The sequence below is a fragment of the Pelodiscus sinensis genome, chromosome 4 (assembly GCF_052426305.1).
Source record: "Pelodiscus sinensis isolate ZL-2025 chromosome 4, ASM5242630v1, whole genome shotgun sequence".
Lineage (NCBI taxonomy): Eukaryota > Metazoa > Chordata > Testudines > Trionychidae > Pelodiscus > Pelodiscus sinensis.
The window spans coordinates 7,631,710-7,659,660 of record NC_143055.1 but is presented as its reverse complement, the minus strand read 5'-3'; the positions used below and the strand labels follow the sequence as shown (position 1 = coordinate 7,659,660).

Sequence of the window (27,951 nt, the reverse complement as noted above, 5' to 3'; positions counted from 1 at the left end):
ACAAGACCCTTCAATATCCATTTGTTCCCAACATCTCTCGGATAGGACCATGATAGAGGATATCCAGGTAATTTTCTTGAATGCCTTTTCACAGCAAATATATGAAAACTGCAGCCCCTTGGATTAACACCTCTGAAATTCAATTTTTAAAGTCTGGATCGACCGCAGAGTAGGTTACTGTGATCACCCACCTGAAAATATATGGCTCTAGGGAGAATATTCCTTTGTATTGACTGGGTTTTTCCTTCACTTTTAGACTGAGCTCTGAAAAGAAACTCACAAGGCGAGATCATTAGGAAGACTCACAAAGAGACCAATTATGTAGCAAAAGACAGTAACTGACTTTAACCGTAGTTTTATTAAGGCTTACATGTCTATCAGCCAGACGGGAGCTGGTCCGGTCACATGACGAACAGAGTGTGATGCAAAATGGCTTTTCTACAGTTTGTATGAGCAGGAGATAATTGTCAGAGTTACTCATGTACTAACTCCAGCCCCTTTCCATTACAGACTAGTCTTCAGAACAGATGACTTATGTGCTCTTAGCCCCGCTGGGAAATTGCAGGGAATAGGGTCAGTAAATGGGAGAAGTTGGGTAGCTTGCATGGATTCCATCACAAGGACTTCACAGGGCCCATGACTGAACGGCCGCTTGTCAGATACTGAAATGGTTTCAAATGACAGGGAAGCTAAACTCACGGTTCCAAAGGCACCTATGCTAACCACTGAGCCACTGGAATGGTGGAGTGAAGGGGCGTGACTGGAGGGATGTCAGTTTCATATAAATACATTTTCCTTGTTAAAGAAGCGTATGGCTTTATTATCCTTGTAACGCTTTGCTCTGGGGCGGTGCTCTAACCTCCCTGCTGCTTTGTAAGCATAAGACGACAAGTCCTCTTCAGAATTACGTGCGCTCCTCCGGCAAGCTCCTTAAAGGACTGCATCCTGATACTATTCAATGCAGGCAAGGAGCACAGGGATGGCTCCAGCTGCCCCTGGGGCCTTTCAGCCAGCCATTTCAAAAGCCGCCGGCAGGAAGTTAGAAGTGGACCCGCAGCACATCATGAGCAGAGACTGACCTTTTACAATTCATGCACAGGATCGATAAAGACTTCTGCTTTTCGGCCAAGCAAGGGCGGCACAGGAGGTGGCCACACGGCAGCTGGTAAACAGGCTCCGTTTTGAAATAAGAAGAAAATGTTCTATTACAGGAAGCACATCCTTGAGCTGGGCTGCTATTGTGCTCTGGAAAGTTGAGAGAAGAAAGAGTTTTGTTAATGTTCAGGCAAGTCGGAGGATACTACAGCAACTGTGGCAAAATGGGACCTGTCACGCACCTCAACCGCTGGCACAAGATGCTAGACGTAGGCTAGAAGACCAGCCCCGAGCGACCAGGGGCACGCACAAGAAGCAGGAGCTGCATGTGCTCACATTATCTTGGGAACAGGCCCTGTTTTCCTTATAACAAGCTACCATATCAAAACTCCAAGGGCATTTCTCTTGCGTCCTAGCATTACCGCTTGGGAAGACCAGAGCAAGGTAAAGTAGGGTACCACCAAAGCGAGCAAAAGAATTCTTGCTTTTGTCTAAGCTAAAAATCACCCCCAATTCCAAACTCTAGAATCTGAGTACAGATCTCGGTCTCAGTCAGACATTTGCACAGGTTTTATACTACACTGAATGAAGAACTCGCTTATTTCTCTAATACCGCTTAGCTTTTCATGCCCATAATCCCTAGAGTGGGCTATTCAGGTCCCATCTCAATGGTGGTAGCGTTAAAAGGTAACAAAGTACAACACACTGCTAGTGAAAGCTCAGACAGATGCACTCTCTGTGGGAGCTGCACATGGTCCCCATCCTCTGTGAGGGCACTAGCTGGCTCCTAGCAGCTGATTTCTGACACGGAAATTGGGCAACAGCCACATTCATCTGCGGAAGGACACTTGAGTGGTCAGAGTGCTGACTTGAGACTCGGGAGATGCAGGTTCAACTCTCCGCTCTGGCATAGGCTTTTCTGCATGAGCAGATCACATGGCCGGTCTGTGCTTTGGTTCCTCTGTACAATGGAGAGAATAGCACAGAGGTGCTTTGCCAGGGAATTGGGTGAACAGGCTCCAGGGTACTCAGATGGTTCCTGGTAAGTAGGGATTTTTAGGAGACACTTTGAGCAGATTTACAAACTACTCTTCAGGTCAAAAGGGGGGAAAAAGTAAACAAAACAAAAAAATGTGTTGCACAAGCCAACCTCTGAGTGTCGTTATGTTACGGCAAAGCCTATAGGCTACCATGGCCGTATTCCTTTGCTGTGGCTTCTGAATGCCAAAAAAGTGAAACCAATCGGTTTGCTGCTTACCAGCGAGGGCATTGGCATTCCACGAACTGCTGCAGCCCCCCTCGCTGTGTGCCGGCAGCTGGCCCTTTGTCAGCCTTGCTGTAAAAGATGGCATAGAGCTGAGCGCGGAGGTCAAGGCAAGGTCCAAGCTTTCCGACAGCTTCTGCTCATGAGACACTGGACCTGAAGAGAGAGACCTAGAAATAACCATGTGGGGGGCACCAAGGGACAAAATAAATGCTGCTTTGCTACGAACCATTTTAATTTTAAAGGGATGGTCTTGACTAAGACCAAAGCCCTTTTAAATCTCTGCTTAGCAGCGCCTGAATTAACACACGGCAGGCCAGCTGTGAGGCTAGTCCCTTGGCATGCCACGCACTAACATCCCTGTGGGCACTGCAATGGTAGAAAGAAAGGACCAGACAGCCACGCAAAAGTACTTTTAACTCTAGTTTTGCTTTTTACCATGTCCCGTGGTGGCTGGGTGTGTAGCCAGGAGATCTGGGTTCTGACTCTGCCACTGATTCACCGTGATGGACTGGCCCAGATGCACCTACTCACCATGCCTCAGTTTCCCCACCTGTGAAGTTGAGATACTGATACCTCGCCCAGTTGGGTGAAGAGCTTCCAGAGCTATGGCAGACAAGCCCAATAGAAGTTTTTTTTTTTTTTAAATTGCTTGGGACTTACAAGGAGGACTTAGGAAGTTAGGTGTGAGAATGCCATTGATGTTCAGGCTCTGCTTGCTTACAGCCTACATTTCAATGGCATTCCAGCACCCAACTCCTTTGGACCCTTTTGAAAATCCCAGTCTCTTTCCTTGCTTCTGCATTTCACGCAGCTTGGACATCTCAATCTAGACTGGTCAGTTTCACTTTGCGGTCCGTAGGCACTACGTTAGTGCCATTGGTTTGGTTTCTAACGCTGCCGGGGAATGTTTAGGTCCAAGAGAAAATGCTGGTTTCCTTTTTGTATGGAAACCCCTCCATTTACAATGGGTTTTGTATGGCTTGGTTTGGTTTGAGAAACATAATTCTGACGTGGGATCTAAACGAGAAGGCAGTGTCTTGTCATCAGGGACTGGGACACTCTGGCTGCTTTGCCAGATATGGCAGCATTTTTCTCTGACATGGTCTCAAAGACCGCGTTTTGCTGAAGACCACATATGGGTAGACTAGTGATAGAAATGTAGCCGTGTTAGTCTGGTGTAGCTGAAACAAAATACAGGACTATGTAGCACTTTAAAGACTAACAAGATGGTTTATTAGATGATGAGCTTTTGTGGGCCAGACCCACTTCCTCAGATCAAATAGTGGAAGAAAATTGTCACAACCATATACAGGCAGTCCCCGAGTTACGCAGATCTGACTTATGTCGGATCCGCAGTTACGAACGGGGCTTTTCTTGCCCCGGAGGACTGGAGCGGCGGGACGCCCAGATGCGCTGCAGTCCCGCCGCCCCCGTCTTCCGGGGCGAGAAAAGCTGCTCCACGTCTCCCTGGTCTGCTGGAGGGGGGGGGGGAGGGGGAACTCCTCGGCGCTACTGTACCCCCCCCCCCAGCAGACCAGAGAGACGCGGAGCAAAGCCTTGGAGCACGCCCGCAGCGGGCCAGGGAGACCAGGCCAGACCAGGGAGACCGGGAGCAAAGCCGCAGAGCGCGCCCGAAGCGGAACAGCCCGGGCGCGCCCGGGCTGTCCCGCTGTGGGCGTGCTCCAAGGCTTTGCTCCCGGTCTCCCTGCAGACCAGGGAGACGCAGAGCAAAGCCGCAGAGCAAAGCCTTGGAGCACACCCGCTGCGGGCGTGCTCCAAGGCTTTGCTCCCCATCTTCCTGGTCAGCAGACCAGGGAGACGGAGCAAAGCCGTGGAGGACGCGGGCGGTCCCGCCAACCGTGTCTCCCTGGTCTGCTGGAGGGGGGGCTGCAGCTAGTGCCCCCCCTTCCCTGCCAGCAGACCAGGCTTTTCTTGCCTACCCCTGGGGTAGAGCAGCTGGGGCGCTGCCGGGTTGGTCCCGCAGCGCCGCTCCTTGGCACTATTGTACCAACCCGGCAACACCCCAGCTGCTCTGCCCCAGGCGTCCTGATTCAGCCGCAGCTGGTCAGTTTCAGCAGTGGCTGAATCAGGACGCCTGGGGCAGAGCAGCTGGGGTGCTGCTGGGTTGCTCCAGTAGCGCCGAGGAGTGGTGCTACTGGAGCAACCCAGCAGCACCCCAGCTGCTCTGCCCCAGGTGTCCCCAAGTCAGCCGCTGCTGAAACTGACCAGGGGCTGACTACAGGAAGCGTGAGGCAGAGTTGCTCTGCCCCGGGCTTCCTGGAATCAGCCGCTGATCAGTTTCAACAGCAGCTGACTTGGGGACGCCTGGGTTTCTTAAGTTGAATCCTATGTAAGTCAGAACTGGCATCCAGATTCAGCCACTGTTGAAACTGATCAGTTTCAGCAGCGGCTGACGCCAGTTCCGACTTACATACAGATTCAACTTAAGAACAAACCTACAGTCCCTATCTTGCACGTAACCCGGGGACTGCCTGTATACACTTCGCCAAAGGATCAATGCCCACAAAACAGATATTAGACAGGTTCACAAAGAAAAAAGTTTCTTGCCATTTCAACCAGAAAGGACACTGTCTCAACGACTTAATTACATGCATCCTGCTTCAAAAGCATTTTAAATCTGCACTCAAAAGGGAATCCTCTGAACTGTCATTCATGCTAAAATTCGACACTCTACGTGTCGGTCTCAACAAAGACCCCATCTACCTTACCCATTACAAAGATAGCTTCCCCAATTATCACCTCTAATACCATTAGCTCACAGACACTTACCTTTCCCCTGACCCTCCTCCCCCCGCATCCGCCTTCTGTTCTGAAATGTGATTTGTCCTTTTCATAGGTGTTCACTTTTTTTAAAAAATTGTATCCTTTGGTATATATGGTTGTGACTATTTTCTTCCACTATTTGATCTGAGGAAGTGGGTCTGGCCTACGAAAGCTCATCATCTAATAAACCATCTTGTTAGTCTTTAAAGTGCTACATAGTCCTGTATTTTGTTTCATACAGGTAGACTGGTATTTATACTGCGAGAATGGTCTGCAGCTGCTGCAGCAATTCAGTTTCACAAATCTCCCAGGGGTGATCAGATACAGAGACGAAGGCTACAGAAGCACAACAAATGCGGGAATAAGATCTTGAAGATAACTGTGCGTATATAGTACCTACAACAACGGGGACCTGATCTCAATAGAGGCCTCTAAGTGCTACTGTAATACAAAATAAATCATCACGTTCTCTGAAGACTGCCCTGAATCAACAAGCCCACACTCTGGGGGCACGTCTACACAACAGAGATTGACCCTCCAGAGGTCGATATTCTAGCATTCGATTTAGCGGCTCTAGTGGAGACCCCCAAATAGAATGCTGAAGGCAGCTCCCGCCAGACATCCGGTACTCCTCATTCTGCGAGGAATATGGAAAGCCGACAGAAGCGTGGGCTCCTGTCGGCCTACCACAGTGTAGACACTGCAGTGGCTTGGCTAAAAGTAAGCCGATTCCAGCTACGCATTTTGCGTAGCCGGATGGCGTACCTTAAGCCAACCTGCCTGGTCTAGTGTAGACCAGGAGTGGGAGAGTTCAGATCTGAAGTGCATGGCATTGCCACACCTTTGACATATTCACGTACCTGCTCTGGAAGCCTTTGCAGAACATATTAAAGAAAATCTAACTCGTCTGTTCAGGGAGACCATTCTTCTGTGTGTGACTGCTGCATGCGGTGTGCCAACATTACTGTATGTGGGCCAGACTCCCTAAACGTCACTGCCTCGGTAACTCTCTACTGCTCTTCAGATCTCCCCGATCCGCGTATTCTCTTCTCCCTTTGTTATTCAATGTCATTTACTTCTCCTGCTCTGCCACACTATTTAATCCCTCAGGGTAGGTCTACACTTGCACCCTGTTTTGCAAGAGGGATGCAAATGAAGACATTTGAAATTGCAAATTAAGCCAGGATTTAAATATTCTGCGCTTCATTTGCATATTTGCGTTATGGTGCTATTTAGAAATAGCGCTATTTTGAAATAACAGATACTGTTAATAAGCAGTTATTTTGAGAGAAAACCCTCCTCTCGAAAAAACCCTTATTCCTCATACAATGAGGTTTACCAGTTATTTCAAGAGAAGGGTTTTCTCTTGAAATAACTGCTTCTTAACAGCATCTTATTTCAAAATAGCGCTAACGCAAATATGCAAATGAAGCACAGGATATTTAAATCCCGGCTTCATTTGCAATTTTGAACGTCTTCATTTGCATCCCTCTCTTGAAAGACGGTGCAAGTGTAGACATACCCTCAGTAACTACAATTATGGCACACAATTCGTAAGTAATGGGGGGTGTACGCCTTGAGAGGGCTACAGGTATTCTGGAGCAAAGCCAGAGCGAGCGTAGGGTCAATACATTTGAGCTATTTCTGCACAAACAAGGAAGGAAATAAGTATGCCAAGAAAAATTAATTCTTTGCATAACCAAACATGGCTGGAGCCAGCAGAACTACAATCCCCTTGTGCTAAGCTGCTCGTCAGAGACACAGAGAGAATGTATTATTATTTATTACAGAACAGAAGAGCAGGAACAGTAGTTCTTATTCTGGAGAGGCAGAGGCATTTGTCTTGGCACAGTAGTCAAAAAGCTTAAGAGTGCTATTAACCCACCATCGCCGCTATAGCTGTCCAGCAAGCCATGCCGAACTTTACATTTACAGAAAGCCCAGGAGGCTGACTACATTACAGCAAATACACCCCAGCCAGAGATCCCGCTTACAACACGCCTACCTCCCTCCTGATGGGCTTGACAGTGGCAGGTTGTAGCACAGAAGGGAGCTGAACTGTGTGTTAAAGTCGTGGCTGGTCACTGGGACTGCTCTCCGACCGAAGGGTACAAGACTGGGCTCATAGTGACATGACAATTGGCAAAGGATTCACAAAGAGGTGCTCCCATCCTGTGGCTCTCTTCACAAACATTTTCCTAACCCATGCTACAAAAGCAGACAATACCGAGGGGCGAGGGGAGGTTCCAGTGTCAAAGTGCTTCCCTCTGGATACTTGGTACAGCCCATTTTTAGCCACAGTAAAGGCGTCTCCTTTGGAAATGCCCTCTCTGCTTTAAGTTCCTACAGCCCACGTGTAGAACCTTCCCCCTCCAGGCTTTCAAGTACTGTCCCTTGGCCTCTAGCCCTACACTCTGATTGGACCAACACACCGCGTACTCTTTCTGCTAGTCATCGGCTCTGCGCTCCCTTGGCAGAGGTGTCTATCGACACCAGTCTTTAGTGTCACTGACTGGGATGTGACAAGTGCTTCGCGCATTGTGCTGTGTTGAGCAAATGCCACTTGGGGGAAGAATCGTGAGGAACATAAAGCAACAGGGTCAATAAAAGCACATGTGCAACTGCAGTGACCTATGGAAGCTGCCCACACACGATTCTACTAACCACTTCACTAGGTGCAGAGAAGGTATTTGAGGGTTCCCCCCCATTATAGGGATGATGGGCCAGCAGACTGTGACCCTGGGCTAATAAAAGCGCCATGATCTTTTTTTTGATAGGCTGCAAGATGGATGATTTTCCAGCACAGCAAAATCCGTCGATGAACCGAAAGTGTGGGGATGAAGGAAATAAAAGCTCATGGAAAAATTAAGCGTTCTGAACCAATCATGGGTAAATAAAATGGGTGGCGTAGATTGAAAGAGGCAAAACAAGGAGGTCAGGGACTGAAAACAAAGCAGCTGTAAAGTATGGCTATGAGAGGAAAAACATACTGATAGAAGAAAGGGGAAAACCAGACACGAATGGCAGACTAAAACCATTCCTACAATGTGTGGCAGGAGTAAGAGACAATAGCCTCAAAAAGCGCCACCAGCTTTTGGCGTGAGAATCAGCAGATGTGAGGGTTACGGGAATGCACATTTGGGATGGCGTGTGTGCAATTCTAGCCCTGGGTGAACAGGGAGGCGAAGAAACACTGAAACTGAGGGAGGCGAGATACCTGTCGAGCAGTCCATTTGAGCCAAATGGAAGTCGCTCTCAGTTTTCACTTTTTTAGCACTGCTTTCTGAGGTAGACAGAGCTAGAAAGTTTGTGGTAGAAAAATAGGAGGGTTCTACGCGGTTGCTGTGCTCAGGGCTTTGCTCCATGCAGTCCAGTTTCCTTTTCAGAGAGGACATGGTTATGGAAGAAGGTGTGAGCACCCCTGAGGCCTGCGCCCTCCCGAGGAGGTTGGTGCCCGGGATGCTGTGCTGCAATAGGAAGTGGTCTATTCGTGCCTTTAGCGAAGGGTGTGGAAGGGGCTGGGAGTGCTGGCTAAAGGCAACGCCAGTGAACGGATCACTGGGTACCCGACCCCAGGAAGCCTCGCTCCGGTTGCACTTCTCCAGGGTGCTCTGGTCGATCACCTTGCCGGAGGGCAGCAACATCGGGAAGGGCATAATCTCCAGAGTGATAGGGTCCAAGAACTCTTCAGGGATATCCTGGACCACTTCAACCAGCTTCTGGAGACTCGGCTGCTCGTTGTCGGAGTTGCCTAAGGGAACACACTCGCTTTCCATGGGCAACGTGAAACCGGCGCTTTGGATGCCCAAGCTCTGAGCCAGGCACTCGGCGGCCACGTGGAACACACTGTCCACTACTTCTTGTGGGCACGACTTGGCTGGCTGCCCCCAGACCTCCAGTCTTTTAATGCAAGGGAGGCCACCTCCCGCCACGTGGGAGATGCAAATTTTTAAGTGCGATACATTGCTTAGTGAGGCAGGGCCTTTATTCCATAGGTCTTGAGAGGCAGACCCAGGGTAGAAGGCCGCTTCCATCTGATGGAAAGGAGGCCTTGGTTTGAAGCCCCTGTGGCTGAACGTCACTTTGCTTTGATTTTTTAGAACGGCTTTGCCCACGAGCGTGAAAACGTCTTTGTCTGACACAGGCTGACCAGTCAGAACCGAGAACTGAGACTCGGGGTTGTTCCAAGAACTTTTGTTCAATGAGGTAGACGTGTAAATGTCCAGCCCTGTGAAATTCTGATACCCGCCTGATGAAATGTCTATGTTAATCCTGCAGATTTCTAGGTTGAAGGGAAAGGACAGAGTAATGTGGACCGGGGGCTTGATGAAATATTCACTGCGAAAGCCACGGTTTCTCTTTGCAAGGTCGTCACAGATGAGGTTCTCAACTTCGTACCCATCCGCGGAAATCTGTGTTTAAAGAGAAAAGAGGATACTGGGCTTGATTTGACCCAAAGAAGAAATGTGAGTTTGCAACCACTTTTACAGCATTCGTGAGACAAAACGTAAGTGAGGCAAAACACGACCAACTGTGGACAACAACACTTGAAAGATGAACTGTGTTCCCTTGATTTGACTCCCCAGAGCACGTGGGTTCCTGAGTTGTTATTCTAGCTGGGCTGTGCTCTCCAAATCCATTTGATACAACAGTGTTTCTCAAGATGTTAGAAACATTTACCAATAATGACAGCATCCCTTTAGTTGAAGGGAAATGAGAACTGAATTGAAAAGATTTCCTTTAAAAGGATTTTGCCATAAATTCATTCCAGACTAAAATACAGAGCAGAGACTAAATTCAGCACTGCTGTAGCAGGCAATTCCACTTCTTTGGAGCTACCCTGCTTATGGAGACCAGCAATGTAGTCAGCTTCAGCTGGGAAGGGTTTAAAATACTGTGTAAATCCATGTTGCCTTTTCACAGGACAAAAGCCAGGTGCTTTATTATTTTTGAGATGCAGTTAAGAAAGGGGGAGCTTGCTATTCAAAACAGGCTTTGAATTAAGAACTAGGTAATCTCTAAGGATTCCCAGGACCCCAAGAATCACACATGGAAAAAAAATCAACCGTAGGTTATAAATAGCTTGACACCTTCGAGAGAAAAATGGGGAAGTTTCACATTTTACGGTCACGGGGAATTTGGGGTGGCAAGGAGAAGAAAGTATCTCATATTAAAATACTATGTAAGCACCTGAACACCCAGTTTTTACTATAACATGAGACTTTGCAATAGGGATGTAAAATTTTGAGTAGTTGATGAGGGCACCTCTGCTTCAAAGGCGAAAGTGCTGAGGAGGAGCACAGGGCCAGCAGGGGACTCCAGCAGTCCCCGGCTGGCTCTGGGCTCTCCGCGGTGTTTCAAAGTGGCAACGTCACATGGAGCCTAGGGTCAGCTGGGGACTCTAAGTCCCCAGCTGACCCTAGGCTCCATGTGGCACTGTTGCTTTGAAACGCCACATGCAGCTTGGGGACACCCAAGCAGGCCCTGGGCTGCATGCGGCATTTCAAAGCAGCAGCTCCACATGGCGCTGTCGCTTTGAAGCACCCCCTCCCTCTTCCCCACCTTGCTGCCTCTTTCTGGTAGAGGCAGCAAGGGAGGGAGGAAGGGGAAAGTGACGAGTAGACTAGCATGTCGACTATCTGATAAGCATTTGCTTTTTAGATAGTTGACTAGTCAGCTAGTCGTTCACATCCCTACTTTGCAAGTATAACCACCATTCATCTGAGGATTTCAGAACTAATTAACCTTCAGAACTACCCCACCATATTATAACACCTATCTTACAGAGAGGTTAACTGAAGCAGAGAAAAGATAAAGGGCAATTATTCAGAGTGACACCCTACCAGAGGGGTGGGGGAAGAGCCCAACCTGAAATACCTTGATGCTGATGTTTAGTAGAGATGAGCACCCACAACTCCAAACCAAGTCAATAGGAACTGCAGGTGCAGAAAAAGAACCCAGGAGTCCTAACTCACCATTATATCACACTGCCCCAATTCTTTGCAAAAAGATTGATTAGCTTTGAAGATCAATGTCTAAATTAAACATACATTTTGTACAACTAAATTAAACATACATTTTGTACAACTCCCACCAGCAATTCCGTCCAGTATTGCAAAATTACCGTTATGCTTTGCTGTAACCTACCTGACCATGCCCCCCATGTGATGTTACAAGAGCACCTCTCTACACATTACACTGAATAACTCCAGGAGACACTGCTCAGGTGTTTCCTGGGAGATTTCACCACAGAGCCTGGAGAGTAAAACTGGTTGCGTTAGGCAAATATTGCTACATTATCTCGGACACAATGTAATGAGAGCGTGATCCTTTGTCTACTCTGGCCAGCAGAGACAAGAACAGTTTATTCCCTCCACCTAGCCAAAGGATACCAGCGCCAACCCTCTGTGACTTCAGCCGCAGAAATCACAATGCATTTTTATTTTACCTTGTTGCAGTGAATTCTTGGCTTGAACTGTGGGAGGCAGACGTTTATCACCATCTTTGCAGTTTGAGGGCTCAACTTCCACGCATCAGAAGCAACTGGTAAAACTACAAGCAAAATGTGAAGGTTAGTGAACAGAGGAAGATAGGAGATTCTTGTGCCAACAGTCCCTGAATCACAGGTGAGTCGCAAGTCTGAGGGCTCACAAAATGAAGTTCAACTTCAAGTGAGTGAGGCTTACAGCAACTCAAGAGAAATCCAAGTGAGCATGTCCTGGAGATTTTGGGCTAAGATGCAAAATAAAATAAAAATCATTCATGATTCAAAGGAGAAAGCTATCTGAGAAGGCAGCCTAAGGAAGGAGTATTTTTATTAAAAGTTCTCATTATTCTTGTCTCTTCCATTTATTTGCTGAAAGACCTTGGGCAAATTATTTCACATCCTTGTCCTTGTTTTTTCTTCAATTGTGTGTCTATCTTGTCTACTCAGGTTGTAAGCAAGCGGGGGGAGGGGGCAGTAAAAAGTCTAGCACAATAGGACCTGAAAACTCACCAATGAACCTAGCTGTTACTGTAACAATTAAGGAATAGGATACTGTGTTGTTGCAAGGATAAATGTTTCTAGACACTTTGAAATCATCAGATGATGGTTACTGTTGAATGCAAAAAAAAAAAATTAATAATAATTATATAATAGCTGCTCTCTGTTATCCAATAGAGCCCTGGGAACTTTCGGGAGATAGACGAAATTCTGAGCACTGACCAAGTCAACTCTTTTGGGGAAAAGCCGGAAAAAAGCGTCTACACTGGCGCGATCCTCCGGAATAAAGCCGGAAAAAAAGCGGCGGCCGTGTTTATTTAAATCCCACAGGGAATATTTAAATCCCCCGCGGATTTCCCTATTCTGAAGTTGGAAATTAACATGCCTCTTCCGGAGAAGGGGCCAATGTAGACGTAGCCATTAAGTATAGATGTCAGAACACAGATAAATGGTGGCACTGACTCTAAAGTACAAATTCAACATTAAAAAACAAAATCTCAATCCATCCACAAAAGAGTGAGTTTGAAGCTTACCTTACCAATGCCTGCTGGATTGCATGCTCACACGTAATAAATGTCAATTTCACAAAAGGTAACAGAGGCATTTTAAAGTCTCTATTTATTTTTAAAGCATCAGGTCTGTGATCTATACCAGTGTCAGGCTTGCTGCCGGAAATACCATCTCTTGAGATGTAGACCTCTCTGTCCGTTAGTCTATTCCTGATTATTAAAGAGCTCATGGAACTTTTTGCCCATCCAGTCCAACAACCCATTTCTAGCAATGATGAGTATTGTATTAGCAAAATGAAAGTACAAGTCATTCCACAATGCAGAATTACCTTAGGGTCAGCTCACAAGGAAAGTTTCCTCCTAACACCAGCAGTAGTTGGCTGGGTTATCTTCTCGCTTTAAATCCACTCACAATATTTTTGGCCTATTTACTGAGAATATCCACAGTACAGTGTAAGTGCATAAGCCTTTTCTCTTTTTAATTCTACTAACCTCTCGGCCTCAACTGTATCTTGTAGCTGTATGTAGTTCCATAGGTTAATTATATACTGAACAAGAAAACTTCTATGCAATTAGCTGCCTTTCACTGTCATTGTCCCCTTGTTCTTATACTGAGGAAGCATATGTATGAATGCTCATTTTAACTTCTGTCCACTTACCAGTGTGTAGTTCACCTCACAAATTGTTCTCTCTGGGCCTTTGAGAATGGTGCTGATGAGAGACCACTATTTATCACACCAATGTCTCACTGTTGCCTTATATTCCTCCATCTGTCTCTTGGTATCAGCCTGCTGACTCATGTCTTGTACTCAGATTGTAAGCTCTCTAGGGTAAGGACCCTCTCTTTGCGCTGTATTTGAACAGAACCTAAAACAGCAGCGTGCTATGCCCAGACCGTATGGCAATACAAATGGAACATCACCTCACCTGCCTCTGTTTCTGTTGCTCCTCGCTGATGAGTGTCTCAATCACTTTGAAATCTCATCAGGGAGAAAGAGATCTATAAAAAACAAGATCAATCCATTTATCTAGCTAGGTTCTTATGCTGTTGCCCAGCGCTGAAGTCTCAGCTTTGGGCTGATATGCTCATAGCAGCTTTTGAAGAGAACTCAGTTGTACTTTACCAGTGCTTTTTTTGTGATGGTACTGCCTGCCTGGTATGCAGTACCGGCACCTCCAGTCAGAGCTCAACTTTTTCCCTGGAGTACCGGCACTTTAAACCCCCCCCCCCCCCCACACACACACCAAAAAAGCACTGTGCGTTACCAACAGTGGTAATTTGAAGAGGGGCCAGAGAAGAGCCATGAGAATGATTAAAGCGGGGTGTGTTGGGGTGGGGGAAACGCAGGCTTCCAGCCCCTGAGGCTCAGGGCCCTGCCCTCAGCATTGGGAAGCCCATGATGGCGCTCCACTGCTCCACCATGGGGCTGGAGCACACAAGAACTACTAAGCTAGGCCCCCCTACGTTCTGGTGTGGGAGGGGAATGTGGGAGTGTCTTTCACAATCAGCCAGGGGCCACGTCAGTGAGGGATTTTGGTTTTGTTTTGCTTCTCACTTGGGTGCAGCCCCGGACTGATTCTTCCGCGGGTCACCGGCCCCCATCCAAAAACGGTTCTCCACACCTGGATGAAAGCATTGGAAAACCAGCCTTAGGTGATAGGCTTGAATATTGTGAACCATTTCGCTTCAAGAGAGGGTTAAAGGATACCTTGATATTAATTTGTATTTCCATGGGGAACTAGTATTTAATAAGGAGCTCCACTATTTAGCAGACAAAGGTAATTCGCTATCCAAAGGCTGGAAATTAAAGAGAGAGAAATTCACACCGGAAATAATTACTCTGCTAAAAGTTTATGCCTTAACTAGTGGAGCAACTTACCACGTTGCCAAAGTCATGGTGGATTCTTCATCACAGGCAATTGTTAAATCAAGATTGGATGTTTTTCTAAAAGATCTGCTCTAGGAATTATTTGGGGGAAATTTTCTGGCTTACGTTATGCAGGAGGACAGACTAGATGATCACTACGGTCTCTTCTGCTTTTGGAACATCAGGTACGGAAGGACAATGCGTACAGCTCTCATAGTGTATCTCATGGTAATTCTCAAGAATCTGTGGTCCCAACAGAGGCAGAGCTCATAGCCACAGACAAGAGATGTAGCTTAGGATTCTCTTCCCTTACTGGGAGGCATAAGGAACATTCTGGCTGAGGGGCAATCTATTGTGAGGTAAATGCCTAGACGACGCTCTATGCGTACATGCTGGGTGGGCCGCTCATGTTCTGTTCAGTTTAAGGGCTGATTTCCTTTCAGCTGAAACGTGAGAGATTTAAAATAAACTACCCTACAATTTGAGATAATGTTATTCAGATCAATAGGTTATCAATAAGTTTGTCACTGAGGTCTGTTAGCATGCACTATATCATCTGTATGTAAAAGTGAACTATACCCTCCCCTAAAGAGTGGGAGAAATCACAACAGAAGTGGGATGGAGTGCAAAAATTACACCCCCACCAATCCTTTCAACCCCCAAAATAATGAGAAGTGGGGCTGGGACTATGACCTACTGTTAAGGTTACCCCAAATTTTGCATCATAAAGCCCTTTTTCCAGTTTATAACTTCGTCAAATTTTAGCATGTGGTTTTCCATACTGAGTGCCTGCAACAATTCTGAATGTTTTGGTTTGTGTGTTAAATTTGAGCCAGAAAAATTCAGCTGTTTCTGAGAGCAGGGCTAGGAAAAAACACCTTTTGTACCGGTTAAAGTTTCCAGCTAGGTTTTATTTGAAAATGTCTCCACGCTTTGGAGCGGGGACTTAAGTCTGGCAGGGAAGCGGCCTTTAGGCCAGGGATATGGTTTTTTGCTGCTCTTTTGAAAACCTGCCCCAAAATAGACAAATCAAAGCTTTTTTTTTAAAAAAGAAAGTTAGTTTGCACATGCTCAACAGACTCTATTTTAGCAGCTAAACTCCAGAGTCCCTCCGCCCACGCTCCAGCCCAGAGATGGGCAGGACTTTCCCTGCTATTGCAGTTTTGGGCTGCTATATCCAGGCAGGAAGACTCTCTCCTGTGCCCTTAATGCTCTTTCTGCTGGGCCCGGGGAACCTGGAGATTCAAATGCAGAGGGGAAAGAGCTAGACTTGGGAGGGGTGTGTGCATGTGCAAGAAGAGTGAATAGATTGGAACAGGGAGCACATTGGGAGGTGGGGAGGGGGAGAGGAGAAGACCTGAACACTGGCAATGGGAGGGAGGAGGGGAACATTGGAATTGCCTGGGCAAAGAAACTATGAGCCAAGAAGGGAAACTGAATGTGCACTGGGGGATGTGGTGGGGGTACTAGGAGCCAGTAGGTGAGGGGAGACTGGGATCAAATGAGGAGGTGGAAGGAGACTAGGACTACCTGGAAAAAAGAGATTGAGAACCAGTGGGGTTGAGGGGAGGGGAGACAGTTCTGATGAGGACGCAGGATTTTAGGGGTGAGGTGGGAATGGTTGAGCAAGGAGGCTGGGAGGAAGAGTAGAGGGGTGAGACTAGGGCAGGGGTGAGAACCTCCAGCTCAGGGGCCAGATGTGGCCCCCAGCTTGCCTGGTTCTGGCCCCGAAGCCTCAAGGCCCTGTCCCAGCATTGGGGAGCCTGCGCTTCGTGCTCCACCCCCATGCTGCCTCACCGCAGAACTGGAGCACACACAATCTATTAGTTGGGGCCCCCGTAGGCTCTGGTGTGCAAGGGGAATGTCTGTCTCCTTCTCAGTCAGGGGCCATGCCAGTGAGGGTTTGGGCCTCTGACCCAAAAAAGGTTCCCCACCCCTGGACTAGGGACTGGCTGGCCTGAGGAGTGGAGACTGGGACTAGCTGGGTGAAAACATGGGGACACCGTGAGGTTAGAGGGATGGGACCAAAAGGGTCGCTCTTGGGGGGGAGGGGAGAATGGGTTCACAGGCAACCTTGCTTCAGACATTTGAGCTTTGTGCATGTAATGTCACAGTAGGATCTTCTACTCCACTGAAATACAGTTAAGATTATACATTTAAAGCAACAAATAGCCTGGCAGCACCTTGAAGCCTAACAAAGCATGTAGATGGTAGCATGGGCTTCTGTGGGTACAACCCACTTCTTCGGATGACACTATACTACTATACTTACGAGTGAGTTTGCCTGTCTGTTCAAGAACTCCTCCTAAACAGTAAGAGCTAGGACCACCAAATGTGTTATGCAGCTTTGTCTTGTAACTTAAAGTAAGATAAAGAGATTAGCTGTGCCAGGAAAATGGGATGTGCTTGGAATGGGATTGCTTCTCATAAAGCCATACAGAAGAGAGACAGTCATCAGGCAGGTGAAAGGGGCTAACTGGGATCATAAACCTGCCCTGCCCTGCCCCAGCCCACAGCTACCCACCCTCCAGTCACACTTTAGGGCAGGTGGGGCCTGAAGCTCCCTCTCCCCTCCCAGATTTGTATGGGGATATTGTTGGCGAGGGGGAAGTGCAGTTTGCTGCCTTCCTCACTACGGTTGAGGTAGGCGAACCTAGACCTGTCCCAGCCAGGGGACATGCACCCTTCCCTGGCTGTGCTCACAAAAGCTGCAGTGGCTATGGAGAGGTACTTCTCACTTGGCTCCACACTGCTGAGGTGAGAGGGGGTTGGGGTTGTCCTCTCTCCCTGGGCCAGCCTGCACACTGAACCCCTCATCCCCATCCCAAAGCAATGATTTAAATGAAGCATGTACAGTTTCACTGTAGTTTCCAAAATTAATTGAATTAAGGACCTGACCAACGCTAGGTAAATAATAATAAAACAGGATTGTTACTCTGAATCTTAGTATGCCTGGTGATGGAAACCCCTACAGACACAGATGAAAGCTTTTTCTTTTAAAATATCACCCTGCTCAATCAATGCTGGGATGTATGATCTGTTGCCATCCAAATGCAAGATCTCAGCCTGTCTTTATGGATGACACCTGTACGGTGTACAACTACAGCATGTCACGTATCTATGCTATGTCAAAGGTGCTAGACTTTTGGGGTATCAAAGGTACTTCAGCTAATTACCATCCTTATGCACCAGCTCCTTTGGAAGCCACAGTTCATTGTTTGTAGGGGGCAGACAGAAGAGATGGTGGATTGCTTGGTCCAACTGTCACAGCTGAGCACCCAAACCTCCCAGCACAATGCCCCCCAGTCAACACATCCACTCACTCAATTCAACTGGCATGCGCAGGAACCCTAAACACACATGGACACTCATCTCAGCATACAGCTGTTTGCTACCCACACAAATGATCTCTTCTAGGACTAGGGATTAAGGATGTAAAATCCCATCTAATTGGTTAACTGGTGGGAGCAGGTGGGAGAAGCCCCTGTCTGTGGCAGGCTCCCCGTGGAGTTAGAGCAGCCCCCTGACCACAGCAGGCAAACAGCTTCGCCACCATTGGTTAACCTTAACCAGTAAACCTCACCTATTAAGCATGAGGCTTACCAGTTAACCACTCATATCCCTACTAGGAATGTGAAAGGTTAACCAGTAAGCATCACCCTTAATAGGTGATGCTTACTGGTTCCAGTTCATCCACTGGTGGAGGCTGGAACAGCTCCCTGCTTGGGCAAGCGGCTACTCTGGTTGTCCAGAGCAGCCCTTGCCTGGGAGGTGCCTGGGCCTGCCAAGGACAGGGCCGGCCTGGAGCACCCCTGCCTGTGCCCCGTGTTATCTGGCTAACTGGTTAAACATCACAGTGAACTGGTTAACCAATGAAATAGGATTTTACATCCCTATCCAGGACAGTCACTCGGAGGTCTAGAATGACTGCTGAGTCAGTGGAACACAAGGAAACAGCGGTAATCAAGAGCTAAAAATCTCATTCCGTGCACCACAGTGCCAGGTTCAGCATCTCTGGACCATGTGAAAACCAGATGGAATGGAGTCCAAACGTGCGGGGGAGGTCGGATCCAACAGCTGATGACAGGAGGAGGGAATAATAAAGAGGTGATTGTGCCTGCAGCCAGTGGGCAGTTCTGGGCATAACATTTGGGGAACATGTACAAAGAACAGCATTGTAGCACATGGAAACAGAAGCCCCTATTTTTACTCACATAACTTTACCAATTACATCTAGGCGGAGCACAGGCTTTCTGCTACTAGCAGAGTTTATTAATATGGAAATGGAAGTATAAAATAGTATAAAGTAAGAGGAAGATGATAATTTACACCATGCTCCAAAATGTGCTAGGACCATTACAAAGACCTATTCCCTGTCCCCAAAGATTTCACCATCTAATTTTAGATGCGACAATGCACGGGGGAGGCAGAATTAAAACCCTCTTTAGCTACAGAATAGATATACTGGACAGCAGCAATACACGCTTCTGCAACACTGCCTGGTTTATGTGATTCAAGCCTGACTTGGAAGAACCACTGCAAGACGGATAACTGAATTTCTAGGCCCACTCAGCCTTTACCTGTTCAGGTCAGAATGCCATCAACAGAGCTGACTAGTGCCAGTGCTGGGGGTGGCGTGAGGTGAATGCCTCTCTCACTAAGAGTGACCCAAGATCTACGTTCCTTCTAAAGCTTTGTGGGTGTGCACAAATCCATGAGAAATCAATGGCCAACACAGCACATTACTTCCCCATCTTCATCCCCCTCCGCTCCAGCACTCACACCGTAAGCCTCACCCCATAACACTCACTGTCTTCCTCTCTTTCGCTATGAGCCCAAGAAAGGGGAAGTCCTGGAATCCTTCCCATACCACCCCCCTCCTCCCCAAAACTACAAACATGAAATAGCTGGGGCAAAGGGGAGACTTCTCCAGTCACCCAGACCAGTGGTTCTGGGAGTGACCAGGTGAAGGCAGACCTGTGTGTAAGTACCTATGGGCAAGAGGTGTCTGAAGCGGGGGGCCAGTGCACACGTAGAATTCACACTACATCGATACATCATCTTGAAGGAAAGGCGAGTTTTCACACGCTGAGCAACCGAATCCACCAGCTCTCACTTGAAAGCAAAAGATGTTGTAGAGGAAAGAGTGTGTTACCAGAGATTTTATTTGTAATAGAATCACTCTGGGATCGGTTTACCAAACAGAACAAGCTAGGGATTTACATGAGGATGAACCTACTAACATGGTTGCCAAGTCAGCTCTGGCTACACAGCAGCCACCAAAGCTTAAGGAGGTTACCCTAAGAACCATTTTCAACAGGGAGCAGACACAAAGAGAAGCATTTGTATATATAGCGATTTCCCGCTGTACACACAGGCAGATTTCCCTGACAGAACTTGATGCAGTAATTAATCTGTCCAACAGCTTTTTGGGGATACCGTTATTCTTAAAGAACTGAGTCAAATACTTTGTGGTGCAGGTAGCTCAGCTTCTCTGAACGGGTCCGCCTGAGCAAAGGAAACCATTCCCAGAAGGGCAGCTCGACCACCACGTACCCCAGTTTCTGTAGCTGCCTTCTTTTCAAGCTGTGCAGTCCCAGCAACCGTTTAGAACCATAGCAGTAGTGGTTCCTGTTTGACACCTGAATGGCCAGCTTCACCTCTCTGGGTTGCAGCCTCAGCTGGGAGGGATGGTTTTCAGGAGAAGTCTTCGATTTGGTCAAAACATTCAAAATGGTGTCAGTCAGAGGAACCTCATGTAAAAACACAGAATGATTCGATGGGGGTGGAGCCTGCTTCTGTTCTACTGCCGCCTCCTGGCTACAAGTCTCTGCCTGAGTTTTATTACCCACAAGTGACTTACCACTGGACTTCCCCTTTAGCAGCTGATTCATTAAGTTATCTGTGAGACTGATTCCAACGTCTTGTAGTCCTTTGGTAGTGACTGTGGCAGCTTCTAAGTTAAATGGTAACGGCTTTCGGTCTGGGCCCAAGCGGACCTCCACATCATCCGATCTAGTGTGAGGCAAAATCATGTGGTGTTTGACATACTGGGGCCCCCCTAACATTAATTCAAGTAGAGAGACCGCTTCTGTCACGTCTGGCTTTGTGCAGATTTCCTTCTTTGCAGAATTCCACAGCATCTCAGTAACCTCTTGCCGAAGCTGTGGCGTAAGGCGATTACCTTTGTAATCTGGGCACTCAATCTCTACACTGCCACCAAGAGTGAACAGGTCCTTTTTGAGCTCAAATTTACTCTCCCTGGTTAACTGAATAAATTCAGCGCTCAGAGCGTAATCTATCAAGTCATCTGGGAAGTGCCCAGCAAATGCCAGAGCCAACAAACAGGTGAGGAGATGTTCAGGGAACTTCTCAAATTCATGCAGCTTTCTGTGTATCTGCTCCACGAGGCTGGAATAAAAACTCTCTGCATTTGGCGGTTCGTAATTCAGGCATCCGTAGGACCACAAGAATTTAGCAAGGTCTTTGCTTCGGCAATATATCACCCTGGAAGGCAACGAAGAGGCTACAGCATTCATAATCCCTTCATCGAGGTACCGCAAGGACGAACAGGCAAGAGTTATGTGCATGACACCCTGGATGCCTATAGTACCAATCCGAGGTGGAACAACTCTCCCCAGTTGCTTCAAGAATTCCAAATGATCGACGTGAGTATAGCGGAACATCTTAAGTACATTCACTAAAGCATAATTGCTCATGTCTGCCATCTGGGCTGCCACTTTGTCTCCAATTTTTCTCATGACATGCTCAGAAATGGCACTGTTGGACTTGAAGAACCCTAAGCAAACAGTGCCCACTTCCTCCAAGTTGAGGGAATCCAAGTACTTCAACACTAAGGACTCCAACTTCTGCATTAAATCTTGGGGCACCCTCCGGCCTTCACCGATGATATAAAGCAGCTGAACCAGCTGGGGCAAGGTGAGGTCTGTCCGATGCAAGTTAACATAACTGAAGAAGATCTGTAAATAGCGAGGCACACTGCGTCCCAAGCAACGCCACAGGTCAGCCACCAGCAGCAGCTGATCCAGGCTCATGTCCCAGACCCGACGGCAAAATTCAGTCTCATACACATTCAGCATGGAGTGGGTTGGTGGAATGGATAAATGGACAAAGGCCCTTAAAATATCAGTGAGTTCCAAGGAGGTAAACAGTTGGATGTTTTCAACTCCATAACGACACAGCATTGTAAACTTAGTATTGGACTTCACGATCACATGCTGCTCCCCTGGTAAACAGCTCAGCTTGCAAAAGTACTCCACAATGGTTCCCGGGATCAGGCTACTCTTAAGCACGGTTACTTTATGTAATATCAAGTCACCTTCTTCTAGAGGAAGGACAGGTAAGGTCTCAGACTTGTCATAACTCAGGGATTGGTATTCAGGCCTGTTCTTTTGAAACATTCTGGGGTCTTCCTTAGTGTCATAAGCCTCCAAATCAGCATCTAGCAATGTGTCTTCCTTGGACTCCACCGTGGCTGGGTGTGCTGAGCTGGCCTGTGTGGAAAGTGTTTTATTGAATTCCAGATCCAGCAAGGTGGTTTTTGTGCTTGACAGGCTTCGAGAACAGGTGATGCTGTACGTGTTCTGACCCTGCTTAGCACTGATGCTGGAGAATTCGTTTTCAAGCAGCTCTTCACTGTTTTCACAGTTTCTAGCAGCATTCCGGTGGGATGCAGTTTTGATTCCTGTATAGGCGGATGGACTATAAAGTACTCTGTACTCCAGAGGGTTCAGCAATCTGAAAGACACTGCTGCTTTGGCACCTGTGCTGCTCACTTCAGAGCTCTTATCCACCTTTTGTTTTCTACTAGTAATTCTCTTCTTGGCTCTGCACTTGGGCGTAGTTGAAAATGCAACCATGCTGCGAACTCTTCCTGGAAATCTCCGGCATATTATCACTGTAGCCATGGATCACAACTTACTGGGCTCAGAATTGCCTCCAGGTACTGAAAAAAGGGCAGATGAAGAATGAGTGGCTTCCATCTATCATGATGCATTTTTTAAAAACACAACCTTTAACACTATAGTAGTTAGAGAGTGAAAGAGAGACTTGGTTTCCCACTTGTTCACAAAGAGTTAGTGAGTATCAGGCATTTTCCTGCAAGTCAGCAGCTAAGAATACTGCCCAAAACTATCACACAAAACTCTACCCAAGATCAACTACCCAACTTATTTTCCAAAGCCTGATGCATTATAGAATTTTGATAGGATTGGAAATCCACATTATAAAATGGCTCTCAGGTTAGGGGAAACATTTCTATTTTTTAAACTGATTAGATTTCAAGCTGTTGTCCCTTTAACACTTTTCTAACTATCTTCAAAGCTCTAATAGTTTTATTAGATTGAGTTTTAAATGATTCAGTTCTATTAAGGAGCACCAATCAGAACGCCCAGTAGTTCTCAAAATGAGGCCCATGGATGACCATTGCTCCACAGATGGAAGTATTCTGAACCTACACAATGTCAGGCTGGGGATACAGTAGAGGGTTTTTCTTACAAAGGGAGACACAGAAAGAAAGCTGGAGCAGAACTAGTCTGCAAGATGGACTGGAACCCTCAGGCCTAAACAGCTGTTTAAACATTGTTGCTAGTGACTGTTACATACAGAGAGGGAAGAAAAGCACCAGATAAAACTCCCAAAGTTAAAAAACTGGTGTTCCATTATCACATGCTGGAAATTAATACTTAACAGAACAGTAAAGATACCGAAGAGAGCTCCATTCTTTAGACCTGGGAAAGTTTTCTATAGGCTTAGGTGACATAGTACTTCACTATCTGGGGCCTTGGCTGTATGAGTGCTTGCAAAGATGGGACGACAAAGATGGGAAAGTTGCCATACAAAGATCTAGCATAGCCAGCCTGGGTAAGCAACCAATGTAACCTGTTTAGGAGGTGTCAGAATGGTGATCAGTTACAGCCCCAGGTGTGGCTGCTACTCCTGAGGAGATATCAGACTGCCACCTTCCTTAAAAAGCTCACTCTCTCTTTCTTCACTGAGACAAAACACTTGTCAGGACAGCAGGATGCCAAATAATTAGGGAAGCCAAAGCTTGAAGACACAACAACAGCAATTTGCATTAGCTTCTTTCTGTGCTCCTCAGCACAGAGGCCTCTGGCCATGGGGACAGATCTGTTATGGATGTCTTACCTATGACAAGAAAAAAGAATGAAGCCACGTAAATGCTCAGCTGAGTTTTATCTAGAATTCCTCAGCATAGCAACAATAAAAACAGCCCAGTAGTGCCCTCTCACAGTGCTTCATATCACTTAACCTACTTTTCTTAGTCACATTGCATAGGGTACTTCACTCAAAGAATGGTAATGTGGAAGTAGTAGAAGGTCTATAACAGAAGTGTGAGAAAAAGTGAAAAAACTACTTGGGTAAAAAGACCGAGACCACAGGTGAAGGCAAGAGAAGAAGGGAAATGGTTAGGATATGAGAAATCAAAGCATGAAGGAAAAAAAGAATTAAGGAAAGGATTGCTGTAAGAGAGCAATTGATTTTTTGTTAAAAAAATAAAAAATTAAAGGGTTGATAAAACTCATTTGCAGCTACTCCTGTCTGACGTCTTGTGTGTGTATAAACTGCACTGCTTGGGTCAGTAACTGTGTTTTCATTGGTGTTAGCTATGCAACAAGTTAGATATGGATGGCAAACCTAATACCAGTCTCCTTATAGCAATTTATGTGTTGGGAACCTCAAGAGAAGATCTGTGCAATGCAGGAGATCAGATGAGATCATAACGGTTCCTTCTGCCACGACAGAGCGACAAATGGCTGCAACGGGCTGTGCTTGAGACCTCAGCTAATGCTGCAGAAAACAATAGCTCATCCTGTGTATGAAAATGCCACCCAACCCTTGTAATCTACTAGATGCTCTTATACAACAAACCAAAGGAAGAAAAATCAACCCCCCCCCTCCACTTTCCAGTACTGTATATGTACAACAAAACCACAGCAAATAGCCAATCTATTTTGGCACACTGCAAGCCCAAGCAAATCCACTGTCAACAGCAAGTAGGAATCTTTCTCAGCCTTCCCTAGCAATGTCTGCAGAATCCAGGATTTCATTTAAAAATGGAAATTTTTTTTAGCTGTTAGGGTTGTCAGGGTAACCTCGAGCTGAGCATAACTGACACAGTGCTACCCTCCCAGGTCTTCAGATAGATAGCCTGGAAAGGTAGAAGTATGATCTACGTAAGGCCCCACTACATAGCATGCATACCAGGAAGCACATTCTCAATGAAGGCCCACCCAACTCTGAAACCACAGTCTGCTGCTGGAGTTTTAATTAAGTGAGCTTTGTGGCAGAGTATAAGCTAGTCATCGATAGTCAGACCACTGTAAGTGCAGGATACATGGGTTTCTCTAGTCTCTTTTTGGTCTATTTTGAGTTGTGTAGATTAATCATTTCGCTAGTAAAACACATTCAATGATGCAAGGGATGACATTCGCTCTTTGCTACTATTGGCAATCTAACCTTCAAAACATCCCTATGAGATAATTATCCCCATTTTATCCAAGGGAACATGAGTCACAGAGCTAGTCAGTGACATGCCCATGGATCACAGCTCACCAGAATGATGCTAAGAATCTGTCAGAATTAGGGATATTAAAACAGTTGACTGATTAACTGTTTTAACTCAGGGTTTGCCACCCAGCTCGCTGTCTAGCCCTTCCATGGTCAAATTCATTGGCAGGGACTGGTTAATTGGAAAGCATACCAGTAAGTCTGAGGCTTACAGGTATGCTTACCGGTTAACCATTTTAACATCCCTAGTTAGAATGGCTTGGTATGAAGCTATGTAAAACAAATCAGAAGTGCTTTGGGAAGTGCCATGTAGAGTTAAAAGTTTATTTATCTATCCCTTAACTTCAAAGCCACAGAACCACAGAAGAACACACACACACACACACACACACACACACAAAAAGAAAGAGGGAGGGAGGGAGAGGTACAGAGGACAAGAAAAGCCAAGTGTTGAGAGAAAGGTTCTAAAGTATTGTTCTTGCTCATCACTTAGTTTATGTCAGGAATGTTAAAAGTTGTGTATTAAGGTATCTGGGTAACCACTAAAAATCTTAGCAGTTACACTTGCTGCAAGCCCTGTAGTGTAAAGCTTAGCTACATACTACAGAGCCCACAGCGAAGCCTCCCTGCAAACTGGGCTGGCAGCCCCTGCTGGCCGGACTTCCAGAGAGGAGGCTCCACTGCAACAGCAAAGTGAGTCCGCAGCCTTCGCTCCTGGCTCCGGGGGAGGTGGCTTTGGTGTCCTGATGCAGTGAGGCTGCCTCTCTGGAAGGTGGCTGAGTTTAACAACACTGTTAATCAAGGAGTACCAGCTTATTTGTTAAATGGTTAATTGATTAAACTAACATCCTGTCTTTGAAACACCACTACACACCAGATGAATTTTCAAACTAGAGGTCCTATTTTTCCTTTTCCTCCATATATTTTTCTTTTATAGGTCTCTTTTCCAGCCACTGCTACTCACACCTTTGTACTCTTTGCTGTGTTCCTCCTCATGTGTGAACATGCTCCATTCAAATCCCTCTTGGAAACTCACTTCTGCTGTGTCATGCATGAAACATAACCGGACCCTCTGTGTCATGCATGAAACATAACCGGACCCTCTCAGCTGCATGCATGCCCTATGGAAATCCCAAGAGATTACATTGTTCATCTTACCCTTCATCAGCCCCCTTCTTTACAACACTCATTTTGTGGGTCATATCTAATACCAGCTCCAGTCCTGCAAGTGAATCTGGATGGGCAGACTAAGACAACGGTTCCAATTGTGCCGATTCAATTGCAGAACAAAGAAACCTCAGACTATATGTCTATGGGACAGAAACTATTCCTTTCCTGGAGTACGGAGCATTCAGTATACTCTTAAGACACTCAAAAATGACAAGTGTACAATTTATAACTAACATTGTGTCACCCCCATCACAGTCTCACTACTATGGATCAAATACAGTATGTATTACACACTATACTAGCTCCAAAGCTTCCAAATGGAAGGGAATGTAGCATCTCCCACCAAAAATTAGGACATTCGGAGCAAAATATCAAAGTGAGGTGTGAATTTTCACATTTCATACATGCTGCAAGTTGTGTTGGTATACCCATGTTAGTCTGTCACTGAAAAAATGTAAATAACTAATAGTCTTGCGATAGAAATGTAGCCGTGTTAGTCTGGGGTAGCTGAAGCAAAATGCAGGACAATGTAGCACTTTAAAGACTAACAAGATGGTTTATTAGATGATGCGCTTTCGTGGGCCAGACCCACTTGATCTGAGGAAGTGGGTCTGGCCCACGAAAGCTCATCATCTAATAAACCATCTTGTTAGTCTTTAAAGTGCTACATTGTCCTGCATTTTGCTAGTAGTCTTGCCGCACCTTCGAGACTAACAAAAAAAGGTGGACGATCTCCTGAGCTTCGGAGGGCATAACCCGCAGAAGTCTGCATTGTGCGAGAGTCTCGAAGGTGCTGCCAGACTCCCTGCAAAGCGGGCTAGGGACATAGGACTGAGTTGGCCATTAACGCACGTTACAGGCATTAGCGATCATCTTTTTTTTTTTTTTTTTTTTTTTAAAGGCACCTTCGCTAAGCGGAGCGGCGCCAGCGGGGCAGGGCGAGTCTCTGGAGCGTGTCAGCGCCAGGCAGGGCTGGGAGGCGGGGGCCTGCTGGCGCTGAGCTAGGCGGACTCTGCGGGCTGGGAGATGCCACCCCAGGGGACCCCCACCCCCCCCCGGGAGGCGGCCCCAGGAGCCCCTGCATGGGCACGCGGCTCAGAACCAGCCTCCTGCAGCCCCCGGGGACAGGCCACGGCGGGCGGGGCGGGGCTTCCTCCCTGGGCCTGCCCGTGCCCGGCGGCAGCACGTGCAATGCGCGCGCCCGGCCCGAGCACGCGCAGCCCCCGGGGCGGAGCGGCGGCGCTGCTGGCAGGCGCAGGGCTCACGAGGCACGTGCCCGCGCCGGGAGGGGGGGGGAGGGAGGGAGAAGCGCGTGTCCGCCCGCGCTCGCGGGGCTCCGGCGCTGACAGGGGCAGGCGGCGCGCGCCCGAGCACCGGCCCCTCCCGGGGGCTGGCGGCGCTGGGTGGCGGCGGGACCCCCCCCCCTCCGGCCGAGTCCCCCTCCCCGCACTCACCGGGACCCAGCCGCTGGCTGCCGCGTCTCGCCTTCCTGCCTGGGGTCGCTCTGCCCCCGTCGCCGCCGAGCACTTCCGGTCACCTGACCTCTCCTCACGCACTTCCGCCGCGACGGGAGGCGAGCGGGGCCAGCCGCGCCTCTAATGGGGGAGAGGCGCTGCGCCTGCGGCTTCCGCGCGGGCCCGCCAGAGGGCGCTCGCTCCTCGCCTGCCTGGGCCCCGCCTGGAGCCCGCGCGCTCAGACCCCGTGTCCGCCGGCATCATGCCA

The 27,951-nt window shown here is 47.5% G+C and overlaps 2 protein-coding genes across 7 annotated transcripts; both read right to left on the bottom strand.

The window, feature by feature from the left end:
• Positions 1-339: 339 nt before the first annotated feature.
• On the bottom strand, positions 340-27,805 carry UBOX5 (U-box domain containing 5). Of its 6 annotated transcripts, XM_075930999.2 has the most exons (7): positions 27,684-27,791; positions 13,568-13,640; positions 12,144-12,243; positions 11,595-11,698; positions 8,364-9,558; positions 2,354-2,515; positions 340-1,245 (listed from the first exon to the last, which is right to left on the bottom strand). In XM_075930999.2, the coding sequence occupies exons 4-7, from the start codon at positions 11,646-11,648 to the stop codon at positions 1,040-1,042; spliced, it is 1,617 nt and encodes a 538-aa protein (XP_075787114.2). In that variant the 5' UTR covers positions 11,649-11,698; positions 12,144-12,243; positions 13,568-13,640; positions 27,684-27,791; the 3' UTR covers positions 340-1,039. The 6 variants fall into 6 exon arrangements, with proteins under 6 accessions (XP_075787114.2, XP_075787116.2, XP_075787113.2 ...); XM_075931001.2 differs by lacking the exons at positions 12,144-12,243; positions 13,568-13,640 and having other exon boundaries at positions 340-438; positions 1,080-1,245; positions 27,684-27,805; XM_075930998.2 differs by lacking the exon at positions 12,144-12,243.
• Positions 19,644-27,808, bottom strand: FASTKD5 (FASTK mitochondrial RNA regulator 5). Its single transcript, XM_075930996.2, has 2 exons — positions 27,684-27,808; positions 19,644-22,474 (listed from the first exon to the last, which is right to left on the bottom strand). Exon 2 carries the CDS (start codon positions 22,434-22,436, stop codon positions 19,956-19,958), a length of 2,481 nt encoding a protein of 826 aa, XP_075787111.2. The 5' UTR covers positions 22,437-22,474; positions 27,684-27,808; the 3' UTR covers positions 19,644-19,955.
• Between the last annotated feature and the right edge of the window lie 143 nt (positions 27,809-27,951).

Excerpts from the sequence above, each read along its gene's own strand:
- FASTKD5 (XM_075930996.2), bottom strand. The coding sequence starts at position 22,436 with ATGGCTACAGTGATAATATGCCGGAGATTTCCAGGAAGAGTTCGCAGC.
- UBOX5 (XM_075930997.2), bottom strand. The coding sequence starts at position 11,648 with ATGGTGATAAACGTCTGCCTCCCACAGTTCAAGCCAAGAATTCACTGC. Across the intron at positions 2,516-8,363 it reads TCAAATGGACTGCTCGACAG|GTCCAGTGTCTCATGAGCAG; the intron begins GTATCTCGCCTC and ends CTCTCTCTTCAG. Across the intron at positions 1,246-2,353 it reads GAATGCCAATGCCCTCGCTG|AGCACAATAGCAGCCCAGCT; the intron begins GTAAGCAGCAAA and ends TCAACTTTCCAG.